Raw genomic sequence first — 14,081 nt, forward strand, 5'->3', positions numbered from 1 at the left:
ACAATTAGCTCGGTAGAGCAGTAAAAGCCACCACAAGTGCAAGCATCCGCTGAATCTGGCTAATTATATGTATCCAGAGGAGTCGTGTCTGAGTCTTAGTGTATTGTTTGCAAGTCATAACATGATTGGTTGGCTTATGCATCTTCAACCATAAAATTGTATGCAACTGTATGATATATAATTTTCTGCTCTAGCTTACCCTTTTGTTTGTTGTATGTTCTGTGTGTGTGGTTTTCTCTATTTGCGATGATCATCAATTTATTGATGTGAGCATATGCGAGAATTCCTCATGGCCAACAGGGAAATGGTGACTCCACTACATAGTTGGTTTGGGTTGGATTCCTTTTGCTTGGGATTTTCTTTTAGGGCTACAACCAAGTATTGCCTTGTCGTTAAGTCTTCTTTTGAAATATGGTTGATACATTATGATACTATGTTACCGACATCGTGGTGTGCTTGAGTTTCCTTCCTATTTCTTTTGGACAACTGTAAGGATTAATGTTTATACTCCAGGACCATGCTTCTATTACTATTTTGTGTAATGCTTCATTTAATTATATTATATTTAAAATGAGGCGTTACATCCTTTTTTTTAAAGAAAAAAAAAATAGACATAAACTCATTATATTTCTCATTTATGCTCTTCATTTCCTGTCTCTTGTCTTACTTGATAACAAAAACATTATTATTTTTTATCTCATGAGCTTTTTGTATATTCATTTTTTTAATGAATATAGAAAAAAATAATAATGTATTATGTATTAATAATAATGAATATATTTTTCTTTTAATAATTACGTGTCTTAATTTTTTTTAGATTATGATCAATTATTTTTTAGTATTATTTACAAAAAAAGTATATTGATAAAGAATGGAAGAATAAATTAATCGTTTAAGAGTGATGAAAAGAAAATTATTGACTAAAACAAGACAGATTCTACCTCTTCACATATTATATTTTGAAACATTATACTAATGATAAAAGATGTTCAGTTAGAGAAGTAATTTTTTGAAGCATTATACTAATGATCGAATCTAATGATCTCAAAATTATATTACTTTGGCCCCTCCGACACTTTTGATCAAGATCCACCACTGTGGGTATGGGATAGCGAAACCTGTTCCCGCCACGTTGCGTTGCCATCCCTAAATAAGAGAGATTTGTTATTATTTTAAGATTTAAATAAGACTTCACTTTACAAAAAAATTAAAAATAATTGACAAAAAAACTAAAAATAATTGTTTGAAAACATTAATAATCCGTTATATTATTAATTGAAGCGTTGGTTTTATAAAACTTTCTTATTGGAGAAAAAAATTATAAAGAGATGTTAAAAATAATGTAAAACAATAAAAAAAGAAGTTAACATTTTTAAGTCATTTCCTTTCTATTAAAGTCTTAATTTAGTTTTTAGAAGTTCCCCAGAATGCAAGTTTCCTTGAATCACATTAATTTTTAAAAGGAAAATAGTCAAATTTAGTCTAATGCAATAGTTTTATAAAACTTACACTTAAATTAACATTTATTTTAGTTGCTCACACTTAAATCAATATTTCTTTTAGTTAGTGACAAAAAAAAAATTCGAGATAGAAAATTATTCATAATTTTTTTATAATATTCAAATTTGAAGTTTACAACCCTAGAATAAAAATTACTTCATAATTGCAATAGAAAATATTACAAACCTCTCAAATAAATAGACATAAAAGCTGAGACATCACTTAGACAACAACAATTAAGTTAAATGAACCTTAAATGCATTGCACATGAAAGAATGCTGGTGGTTCCGGTAGGAGAGTGTGTATTAATTGTTTGTTAAATTTGCAGTTATTTCTTGTTATGTGTGGGCCTATAGTCATGGAAGGTAAGAGATATTTAAAATTGGGTCTTTCTTCCTCCACCCCATTTGTTTTCTTCCTACACCCCTAAATAGGGAAATGTTGACTTTAACCCTTAGTCAAAGTCAAAATATCCTAAACCTGCTTTCCCATTCCGATCATTTTCTCTTGCACTGCACCTTCTCCCTCTCATCACCTCCAATTCCTCTCCTATGCATCGAGTTCCTGCACCTCTCTCTCTCTCTCTCTCTCTCTCTCTTCATTCGTGAGTTGTTGCACCAACTTCCCACTCCCTCTACATCAAATTTCCATTGAGTGTGTTTTGGTGGAAGAGGTGGCCGGAATGTGAAAGAATGGTGAAAGTATTTTTAATTTATTTTGAAATGCTTATTTCAAAACATATTTCCGAATTCAAGAATAACTTTCGGAATGAACACTCGGGAATAAATTTAAAACACTTTTTTGTAATACCAATTTCCGAAGCCATTACCAAATCCGGCAACTCCTTATGGAAACAGGACCAGATCATTTAAAGGGCAGTGGGCCATGACCCCTCCAATAATTTTAATTTTTTCTTTAAATTATATGTATATTTTTGAATATTTTTTAAATTATATTTATATTTTTGAAATTATTTGAAATTATACAGATATATATATATATATATATATATATATATATATTTTTTTTTTTTTTTTAAAATTTTTAATTTTTTAAAAGTGTAGTATATTTTAGAAATTAATGGAAATTAAATTGTGTGACTTTTTATTTCTTTTATAAAACACACCCTTTAATCTTAACAAAGTTGGTCATCTAATTTTTTTTAGTTTCAATTTGGTTCCGATTTTTGAAAAAGTTTATGCAATTTTGTTATTTTCATTGAATTTTTTGAAGTGGATCAAAAGATTTTTCATCAAAGTTAACACTTGGATTATGTTAATTGTACCAACAAAACAAAACATCCTTATTAACCGTTTCAATTTTCAACAAATTGAGACTAAAAAAACATTAGACAACCAACTAGACATTTCTGGACAAATAAAGAAACAAAAAAAAAATATTAAACCAAATATTTATTAAGATATTTTTTATTTCTTTCTCATTGTCTTTCTAATTTTTCACAAATTGTATTCATCTCTCATTTTCATATGTTTTCTTTTTTCTTTTTGAAGAAAAAAAATTAGACACAAACTCATTTTTTTGTTCTGATTTCTCATTTGTGTTCTTTCTTTCTTGAAAAATAAAGGTAACTCTCTATCGTGTTACCTGGTAACAAAATATTAGTTTAAGAGTTATTAACATGATTTTTTTTTATCTTACAAGCCTTTTGCAAATTTATTTTTTATGAATATATAAGAAAAAAATTGTATTCTAATATTATTTTGAAAAAATATTTATATAGATGAAAAATAAAATAATAGATTTTATTTTTTATTAAATGATTAAAGGGAAGCTATTCGTGAAGATGAGAACAGATTCATTCTACTTCTTCTTCATATATTTTGAAACATTATACTAATAATCTAATCTAATGATCCAATTGTTTAGTTTAAAGAATTATTTTTTGAAATATTATACTAATAATCTAATTTAATGATAAAAAAATTATATTATTTTAGCCCCTCCAAAATTTTTAGTCAAAATCCGCCACTATCTAGAAAGGCCATTATGGATCAGATTCAACTGTGACAACATCTTCCATCATGGTGTCCTCATTGTGTGGCTTTTATTTGTTTGCAACTATCGATTGATAATAAACATAGCTTAGAACTATGTCCAGTTGAGTGAGTTATGCTTGTTTTTATAAAAATATTATTTACGTGAGAATAGTACTAAGAAAATTGAGTCATGCATGCATTAATAGCATTAATACACTCAAAGCATTTCTCCACCGCAATTACTCATGTACATGCATGCTTCTCAACCTTCTTATACACTACCATTCCTCTGCAATTGAATCCAATTACTATGTGTTGAAAGTCATACATTAACTAGAGATAACACCAATTTAAAGTATATAAGTGGTCGCAAACATCACCTTACAAGCTAGTTTCATAACAAGAAAAATTCTATTTAGCTACAGAAATTAGTGAGAAAAAATATTAGTAGCTAATCCCTCTCTAATTTGCGAGGAAATAACGAAAAAATAAAACTGTAGCTTGTCTATAGCAAAATAGCTACAAATTCACTTAAACATCTATTTGTAACTAATTCCTCACTAATTTGCGAGGAAATAACGAAAAAATAAAATTGTAGCGTGTCTGTAGCAAAATAGCTACAAGTTCACCTAAACATCTATTTGTAACTAATTCCTCACTAATTTGCGATGAAATAGCGAAGAAATAAAATTTGTAGTCAGTTGGTAGCTAATCTTTCTCAATTAAAATTATTTTTAATTTTAGTATAAAAATATATTTTTTAATTTAAATATTAAAAATTATTTTTAGTTTAAATATTTTAAATTATTTTTAAATTAAGTAATTAAAAGTTATTTTAAATTTGAACATTTAAAAATTATTTTAAATTTAAATATTTTAAAATTATTTTAAATTTAAATATTTTAAAATTATTTTAAATTTAAATATTTTAAAATTACTTCTAATTTAAATATTGCAAAATTATTTTTAATTTAATTATTATAAATTATTTTAAATTTAAATATTTTGAATTACTTTTAATTTAAATATTTTAAAATTATTTTTTAAAATATAGTATTATATATTAAAATGTAAATGATAAATATAAATATTAATAAATTAATTAAAATATATAATAAAATAAGACAAAATGATTTTATTAATCCATAACTAACAAATAGAAATTATATTTAAAATATTATTATGAGGAAAATAAATTTACGAAAAACAATAAAAAAACTAATATACTAATAGATTATCAAGATGTACTTTATTATATATAACTTAATTTTTAATTTATAAATATCATTTTTTTAAATGAAAAATAACATTTATCTAATACAATATTTTTAGAAATTAAAAGTTAGAAATATATGAAAACTTGTAATTCGTATGGTAACATCAACAACAGTATTCCCTCGCTTTAGGCTTTCCAAATAAAAAAAAGAAGAAGTACGTGATAAATGGTGGAATCAGCAATAGTGAAATATCTCAAAGAGTGATTGTTTTTCTTCTTCCAAACTCATCAAATGCGGCATTCAAACCCTCTATGACATTTTTCGATTCATATTTCCTCCATTTGAATTTGCTCATACATTGCTTCTTCTACTCCCAACTTTTCCTTCCTTCGCCATTTTCTCATTGCTGTTCACTATTCCATCTTTAGTATTTCACTCATTCATGACAGTACTTTTCTGTTTAAGAGCTCATGGCGTCGTTCAATCTATGCATGGTGTTGGTTGATGTCCAAGGTTTCAATCTTCCATTCCAAATCTGAAATTCGTTGGAGCCTTTGATTCGATTAATCAAAACAGGTATTTCGTTAAATTTTTAGGGTTTGAAATTTCGTTGAATTAATCTTCCACTCCAAACTGAAATTTCGTCGGGGCTTGTATGATTTGTTGTTCTGCCATAATTGCTCTTATGAATATAAGTTGGTAGCTACCTCTTATGACTATTTTCTTCACTATTATGTATCTTCACTGTTTGTTTCCCCGCATATGGCTTCCTTTCGGCAGAAATCTGCATGATTTGGTTTATATAGAGATTTATGATTTCATATGACAAACTTTCATTAAAATATTTCCATGTTACTGTTATTTATACTTTTCCTTGAAAAAGAGTGTTATATCTCAATCCCAACTTCCACATTAGGTGCTGCTAATTGTCAAAACATTAGGCGTTTAGCCTTAACTGGGAGTACTTTTAAATTATTATTAAAAGATTATATAATTGAAATTAAGGAAAAAATAAATCAAAGATACGTGTGTTTAAGAAAAGAGGGGACAAATTCATAGAGCTACTTTGTTCTTTGCTGATAATAATACAACAGTTACTGGTCAACAATATCTGCTACAGAGTGGTTCTCTTCCAAGGTTAAATAAGTTGGCCTTATGAAATTGGATGCAGTCATTTATTCTTTCTGTTATTACCTAGCTACTAATATAGCGTTTAAGAATGAGTCTTTGATCTTAAATGTTCAATTTCATTAAAGAAGGTATTCGACATGGTTTTTTTCTTAATTAGTTAGGTAGTTGTTTTCATTGGAGTAATAGTCCTTTATTTGTTTCATAAATAAAATAGTCTTGTGATTGCATGAAACATGAAGTTAAATGAGATACTTCACATTAGTTATGTTCCTTTACTTTAGTTTGGCTTATCCAAAAAGTTATTAGTTATCTTTTCAATTTGTTTCTGTAGAGAACAAATAAGATATGTCAGACACAAGTGCTACCTTACTCAGGTCTACTATCTCCTCAGTAGGCTTCCTCTTGGCCAATACATGTCGCCTATGGATATCTCGGTGTGATCGGTTTGGACCGAGGGGGTTACCTGCAGAAGAGACTTCGAAGCTCAAGTCAGCAAAATCTCTAAGAAAGTCAAATCTCGTGATTAAGAGAGTAATGAATGCGTACCTTTAATCCGTGGGGTCCATGCATATTTATAGATTATTAATTATGACTGACCACGTCATGGGCTAGGCCCTCGTTTGGGCTATAAGTGGGCTTGGGCCTTAACCCAGACCCCTTAGTTCGATCATCGTGGGCCCTGTGAGTCTTACTATTGATGTTCTGAATTTGCCAAGTCCTTGCTTAGTTTCCTACAGTTAATGGCCTAGGCCGGTTACTCTTTAGCGGCTTAGGCCGCTGTTGTTCTTTTAGTGTGTTCGGTCGATGTTGCGCCTTAGCGGCTTAGGCCGGATACTTTGATTCACTTTAGGGTGTGTATGGTGATTGTTATTATTTACATCCTTGGTAGTTACACAGACGGGTTTTATGGTTATTACTCGGCTCGGCCGGCTGGTGTGGTACACAATTAAATAATAAAGTCCTCAGTACTCTCCAGTACTATAGATTTAATGCATATTCATTGAGAAAACATTAATTATTATATTTATAAACTAATTATTAAGCACATATAAAAAAAAAGATAAAATGTAACTTAAGATTCAAGCCTACTTATTATGAGATTTATAGTATTTAACCATATATCTCATTATTTAGTGAATTTATAATTACAAATTTAAAAAGACTAATAAATTTATATTTTACTGCAACAATTTCAATTTATAGCATAACAAAAGAAATAATAGAAGTTATATATCTTTCCACATTTTTTCATTGGTTTTCTTAGGTATATTAAATAATAAAACATTACATACTTGCATATATTTTTCTAAAATACTAATTATATTTACTTGAGTAATAAGATTGGCTTATTAACAAAGACTTTCGAGTGTTTGTATTAATTATGAGAAACTGATGTATGAATATCATATTCTCTTAATTAAATGACAATTATATGTTCAATTTTATGAGTACCAATACTATAATATTGTTCAAATTCTGGTTGCTTTTCTTATGTAAAAATAGATATGGCAGATATAATATCTTGCTTCAATTAATGTTTACTTATATTTACTTTATTTTAACTAATTTTTGTTCTTAATTTTAATTATGTCTTCAATTATTGTCAATGTTTAAACTATCTGCAAGGACAATGAGACCTGATAAAGGATGAATGTTGCGAAGAAAAGATCAATTTGGTAGTATAATTGAGGAATTTAGAAATGGTGTTGATGACTTCATTCAAGTAGCTAAAAGAGATCCGAAATATGCTGATGTAACAGGGCACATTCCTTGTCCATGTGGAAAATGTAGGAATCGTTATTGGGATATATCATTTAATGTGGAAAAGAACTTGTATGACCATGGATTTATGGATGGGTTCACAAATTGGACCCTTCATGGTGAAGAAAGGTGGACAAATGGTGCGTATGTTGTCCAAGATCGTGCTAAAGGAAGTAAAAATCCATATCATGATATGGTTATGAATGCTTTCCATGCTAGATCAAATCTAGAAGTACAAGAGGTGGAAGAGGATCCAAATCCACTAGCTAAGAAGTTTTTTAACTTATTAAAGAATGCTGATGAACCTTTATGGGATGGTTGTAAGAAGCATACAAGATTGTCAGTAGTAACACAACTCCTAAACTTGAAGTCTGAGTTTAACATGAGTGTTAGTTGTTATGATCGAATGATTGCTATAATCAAAAGCATGCTTCCAGAGTTAGAAAGGTTGCCTGAAAATTTGTACATATTAAAGAGAATGTTGAGTGAATTGGGATTAGGATATGAGAAGATAGATGCATGTCCTAATCATTGTATGCTATATTACAAAGAAAACAGTGACAAGAATGTTTGTTTAGTGTGTAAAGAATCGCGATTTAAACCCAAGACAACAACAAAAAACAAGGATGTGCCTTACTTAGTGTTAAGATATTTCCCCATTATTCCAAGACTTCAACGCCTCTTTATGATTGTTAATACTTCAAAATATATGCAATGGCATGCAGATGGAGTACGCCAACATGAATCAATGATGACACATCCAGCTAATGCAGAGGCTTGGAAAAAATTTAACACAGCTCATCCTAAGTTTGCTTTAGATCCACAAAATGTCAGGCTTGGACTTTGCACGGATGGTTTTAATCCATTCAGTAATTCAAGTAGCCCATACTCATGTTGGCGAATTTTTTTAACACCTTACAATCTTCCTCCAAGCATGTGTATGAAAAGGGAATACATATTTCTTACTCTTATGGTTCCTGGACCCAAATCACTTGGTAAAAGTTTAGATGTTTATCTCCAACCTCTAATCGATGAGTTAAAGATCTTGTGGTATATTGGAATTAATACTTTTGATGCATGGAAAAAATAAAATTTAATTATGAAAGCAACATTAATGTGGACAATAAATGATTTTCCAGCTTATGGAATGTTGTTTGGATGGAGCACTCATGGAAAATTTGCTTGTCCATATTGTATGGGGGACATTAAATCATTTACTTTGAAGAGTGGTGGTAAACCTTGTTGGTTTGATTGTCATCGTCAATTTTTACCTATCAATCATTCATTTCATCGTGATCAATGCTCTTATAAGAAGTCGGTAGTTGAGAAGTCGGTAGTTGAGAAGTCTTTACCACCACAAGAATTTAGTGGCATGGATGTAATAAATCAAGTAAATCAACTTCAAAAAGTTACGTTTGGCTTGAAATCAAGCAAGCAAAAGCAACCCGACTTTGGTAAAACACATAATTGGGTTAAGAAGAGCATATTTTGGGAATTACCTTATTGGTCTACTAATATGGTTCGTCACAATTTAGATGTCATGCATGTTGAAATATGTGGGGTTGAGATAGGCTTAAAGTCCACTTTTTAATATGGTGTTAGAGCCATTGTTAAAGCCTATCCTAGCGAGATTGTTGGACATATATCGTTCCGCCAACTATCGGACCACCCATTAATGTCTAGTCCCACGCACGAGATGAGATGTATAAACCTTGGTGTGAGGTGTGTGTTGGAATTCCCACATCGACTAGAGATAAGGCCAATTCAGAGTATATAAGTGGGTGTAAACCTCAACTTACAAGCCAATTTTGTGGGGTTAGGTAGGCTTAAAGTCCACTTCTTAACACTATGAATTTCTCCATCCCAAGTTTGAGACAACACCACGTGATAATGCCCAACCTCTCTCCATCACAGGCCACCATGAAAGGCTTTTTATCTCAACACCTAAATCCTTCACCCACATCGCAAAAACTACATAATACAAGTTTTAAGGGTCTGCACTTCCACACCCACCATCATTGTCTTCGACAACGTGACCCTCACCCCATCCTTGGTCTTCCATCACTCTAACCCCACCATCTTCCCCACCACCAATGGTTATAAGGAAAGTGGTGAAAATTCGTTGGATACTGCCAATTTAGGACAACTTGGACCTTTTCTTGATTCATTGCTATTCCACTACCCAATACTGTACAACCCACATAATCAAGCTCTTGGAGTCCAAAGGAACATTTTGTTAGATTGGAATGTAGTCGGAGTATTTGAGAGACCAAATGGTAAAATAATCCATTCATAATGACATTGGGGTATTTGGAAAGTTGTTTTGTGCTTAGACCTTAAATAAAATTTAGAGAACTAGTTTGCTTCATATAACTCATCGATTAACTCATCCATAGTTGGAATAGGGAATCTATCTTTAATTGAGATGGTGTTTAAGGCTTGATAATTCGTGCAAAATCTCCATGTACCATCCTTCTTTTTACAAGAATGATAGGGGATCATCATAATTATTCCTTCTTTTAGCATGTCAGCTATCATCTTCTCTATTTGATCCTTCCTACTATGTGGGTATCTATAAGGCTTCACCTGCACTGGATCAACTCCTTCGATTAAGGGAATGGAGTTATTTTGAGATTGTGTTGGAGGCAACCCAACTGGAATGTCAAAAAACTTATTTATATGTGTGTAGTAGCATAGCGAGTTATGGGTCCATGGTTGATGGTAATTCAAGTGGCTAATATTTAAAGCCCTCACTATTTGAAAATTGTAAGGCAAATAATTCAACAATTACATCGGTATTGTGCACCTTTCATATATAATTAAATTGGGCGAGTTGTGGCAAAGATTGTTTTTCACCGTGTAATGTAATAAACTGGATGCCTATGTAAAATTTCAAGGACAAGGTGCTATAATTAGATAGGTTTGGTCCAATTATAGGTAATCAAGCAGCCCCTAACACCAAATCTGCACCTGAAGCTGATAGCAAATTTCAAAGTGTGTCCTTGAATTTTCACTCCCAATTATTAGATAAATTCTTCTACTAGTAAGGAGTTGTCATTCCCAATTAGAACCTGTAAATATGGAACTAGTTCAATCGATAATTTCAAGAATTGTGTAATTCGTGGTTGAAGGAAGTTATTTGAGCTGTCACTACTGAGTAAAACTTGCACTGTTGTCCCATTTGTTGTTCCTTGGAATTACATTGTCCTTAACCCTACAAAGCCTTTAAGTGCGTTGTAAAATAAATGATTGTCTAACTATTCTGTATCGTCACCAAATTCTTTTGAATCAAGTGGTTTAGGTCACCATTTTGGTTTTTCTTCCTCTCCCACTAAAGAACAAAATGTCGCTTGTTAGGACCTTTATGGTTAGAAGAGAATTTGTCATCATAAGTGAAACAAAGACTATTGTCTCTCCTTAATTGCCTTTTTATCGATGTTAACCTTTTGTCATTTGTGGGCTTGTAGTTTGGGGCTAGTAATAGAGGGGGTAAGTTGATGAATTTTAAGGACTGAATGATTGATATTGTCATTGCGAAGTAGTAGAAATGAAATGGGAGTTGAAACCAATCATCCATCGTTGTCCATCTTCAACCAACCAACTCGTCCTTCTAGCAAGCCATCAATTCATTGTTAACACAAAGAGAATATGACTGATTGGGGAAGCCATCGTTTGGGTTTGATTGGATATGACTGATTGGGGAAGATGAAGCGGGAATATTTGACACTAGCATTGGGATTTCGGTTCTCTGTTTTTTTATTTTGATTTTATGCAGGTGAGCAATGGAGATGAGGGTGTAGGTAGAAGAATGGATTTGGAGTATTGGACTGTTTTGTTTGGTGTGTCTGCAGGTTTGAATGAATTGGAGGCTAGTGTGGGCATATGAATCTGATTGTGATGGAAAAAATGAGGAAGAAAAGTTTGGCGTTGGATGAATGGAAGGAAACTGCGGCTGTGGGTTCGGTTGGGGCTCTGTTTTGGTGGTTATGCGGGAGGATGCAAAGGTTTTGGTGCGCTTGGGGGAAATGAATTAAGTCGAATGAAGGTGTAATGGTTGGTGCGTATATACGGATCGTGTTTTGGTGGAGAGAATGAGCTGAGAATGTTGCTGAAGATGGTGGGTCTTGAACGAAGATTAAACATAGAGGATAATGGGGTGGTGGATAAAATTGATTTGGAGATTATGCGTGCACATATGAGGTGAGGGAGAATGGACTGGTGAGAGTGTGTTATAGGTTGGTTTTCTTGTAGTATGAGACTGTGTACTATAAGACTGTGAGAGGGAAGTGAAGTACGGGTTTTCTCCAACACTTAAGCAAAACAATATTTGAACACTAGTACATCACTAAATAGATAAAAGAATGATGCGAGAAACGCACACGCATACATTATATCACGTTCATTTAGGAACAAAACACAACAAAGCCAACACAAATCATGAAGGCACCAACCATACCTCTTGAAGCTCTCGGTGTGCCAATTTCCCCGAGTGTGCTCTTCGTTCTCCTCCCTCTGTATATCTGCTTTTCCCAATTTTTTGCTTTCTTCCCTGTGTAAGCTTGTGAAATTGTCCCCCCAAATTCGTCTTCCCCCTTTCGTGTGGAAAGTTGCACTTTAGCCATAGCTGCACTGCTATGCTCAGACTGCCTCCCCTGGTTCCTGCCATAGTGATACACCAATACCCAACCTTTCTTCTTTTTATGTCCAAACCCCCCAATAACAAGATAACGTATGAATCTGGCCATATTTTGCATGGCAGAGTCAAGTCAAATGACTTTCATTATTATTTTTTATTTTTATTTTTTTTATTTATATATTTTATATGTTTTTTTAAGAGCAGAAAAACAAAATAGTGTGAAAGTAAAATAAAATGGAAATTGGAATTAAAATAAGATAAAATAAAATAAAGTAAAGTAAAAATAAAAAAACATAAAAATAAAATAAAACAAGATAAAATAAATAAAATAGATAAATAAAAAACAAAACAAAATTAAAATTAAAAATAAAAAGAATAAATAAATAAAAGAATAGGAGTATATATGTACATCCAAATTAATGTTGATTTTTTTTGTGATGTGTTTTTTTTTAATTATTATTAAAGTCAAAATTTTATTTCGTATCCGGACGAAATTGGGTGTTGACACTATGTCTCATATCTACCATCTCGAATAGATAAACGTGATTTGTGTGCTGTAATCAAGACAAAACCTAGAGGTCACATAGAAGCTACTAATTTAGATTATGATATGCCTTACCAAGAAGACCAAGTTTCACACGTTAATGAAATCATAGAAGTTGAACCTATTTTAGGCTTCCAAGATTTAGAAAATGGTGTTGAAGTAGAAGATGAAGCAATAGAAGAAGACACGGAAGAAGAGGAAATTCAAGACTTTGATTTGGAAGAAGATGATGAAGGGGAATTTGATGATCACGAGTCAGAAGAAGACAATGAAGAAATGGAATTGGATGATGATAGTTCTGAATAGGCGTACAATAATTAGATCAATGATTTGTACCAATTTCTGTTTGGGCAATTTTTTGTTAGATTTGCCTTTTGTGTGTTAAACTTATGGCTTTTATTAAGTACTTTTAGATGAGGGTGGAAAAATGATACATTGTTCTTGTTTTTTTTCCATGGTTACATGACATAGTTCGAAGTTATGTTTCAATAAGGGAATAAAGGTAAAGTTGTCCAATGTTTATGTTTTGTTCTCTATTAGGTTTGACAACAACAACCAATTTGATTATCAAATATAGAGTTATTTGATACTCTAGTTGAGTTTCTGCAGCATAAATGATAACAAATATGAATTTAAGTACTTTGAAGATATGTTTCTATGAAGTGTAATGTGAAGATGTTTGAATTTTAGTACATTTTTCTATAGGGAAAAAAATTATACATCTCCTTGCTTGATTTCATTGAGTCCTAAAGTTTGAAGGAATTGTCTCATAATAATTGTAAGAAAAATCATTGCTACATATTTACTTCCATTTACATAATTATCATGAAATGTACATCATTTTGATTTTTAGGTAGTTTTTGTAATGTGAGTTGTTTCTTAGCTACATTTTACCATTTTAAACTTGTTAGGATAATTTCTTTACAGTTGACTAGGCTAGTTTAGTGCAATTTCCAAACTTTGGCCATTTTATTAAGAGTTTTACAGGTTTTGATAGTGAATTTTGGAAGTTGTCTTAGGAACTAGTTTTTGAGTCAATTCTTGGTCATGTCTAGGTCATTAGAACTTGTGCAAGTAGTTTTAGTCCCTGTTTTATGTATCTTTTACAGATTTAGCATCTTTACTCTTTCCTTATCTTCAATTTTATGATGTGTATGTATGTAAAAATTTATGATTTGAGTAAGATTGATTTTGAACTGGTTCATTGCATTCCTTTCATGGATAATTAGGTAGTTAATATTTTTAAGAATTAAAGGTTGTCTCCACTCTCCACTAAGCGATGTTTAATCAACTAC

The 14,081-nt window shown here is 31.3% G+C and overlaps 1 protein-coding gene across 2 annotated transcripts; it reads right to left on the bottom strand.

Annotated features, from left to right (window-relative positions):
* Positions 1–4,689: 4,689 nt before the first annotated feature.
* On the bottom strand, positions 4,690–12,314 carry LOC114186865 (uncharacterized). 2 transcript variants are annotated; one of them, XM_028074908.2, is made up of 3 exons: positions 12,063–12,314; positions 6,211–6,308; positions 4,690–5,498 (listed from the first exon to the last, which is right to left on the bottom strand). In XM_028074908.2, exons 1-3 carry the CDS (start codon positions 12,226–12,228, stop codon positions 5,418–5,420), a joined length of 345 nt encoding a protein of 114 aa, XP_027930709.2. In that variant the 5' UTR covers positions 12,229–12,314; the 3' UTR covers positions 4,690–5,417. The 2 variants fall into 2 exon arrangements, with proteins under 2 accessions (XP_027930709.2, XP_085530707.1); XM_085674581.1 differs by having other exon boundaries at positions 6,211–6,320.
* Positions 12,315–14,081: the final 1,767 nt, after the last annotated feature.

Source organism: Vigna unguiculata, chromosome 6 (genome assembly GCF_037176805.1).
Source record: "Vigna unguiculata cultivar grain cowpea cultivar isolate G323 ecotype 2 chromosome 6, ASM3717680v1, whole genome shotgun sequence".
NCBI lineage: Eukaryota > Viridiplantae > Streptophyta > Magnoliopsida > Fabales > Fabaceae > Vigna > Vigna unguiculata.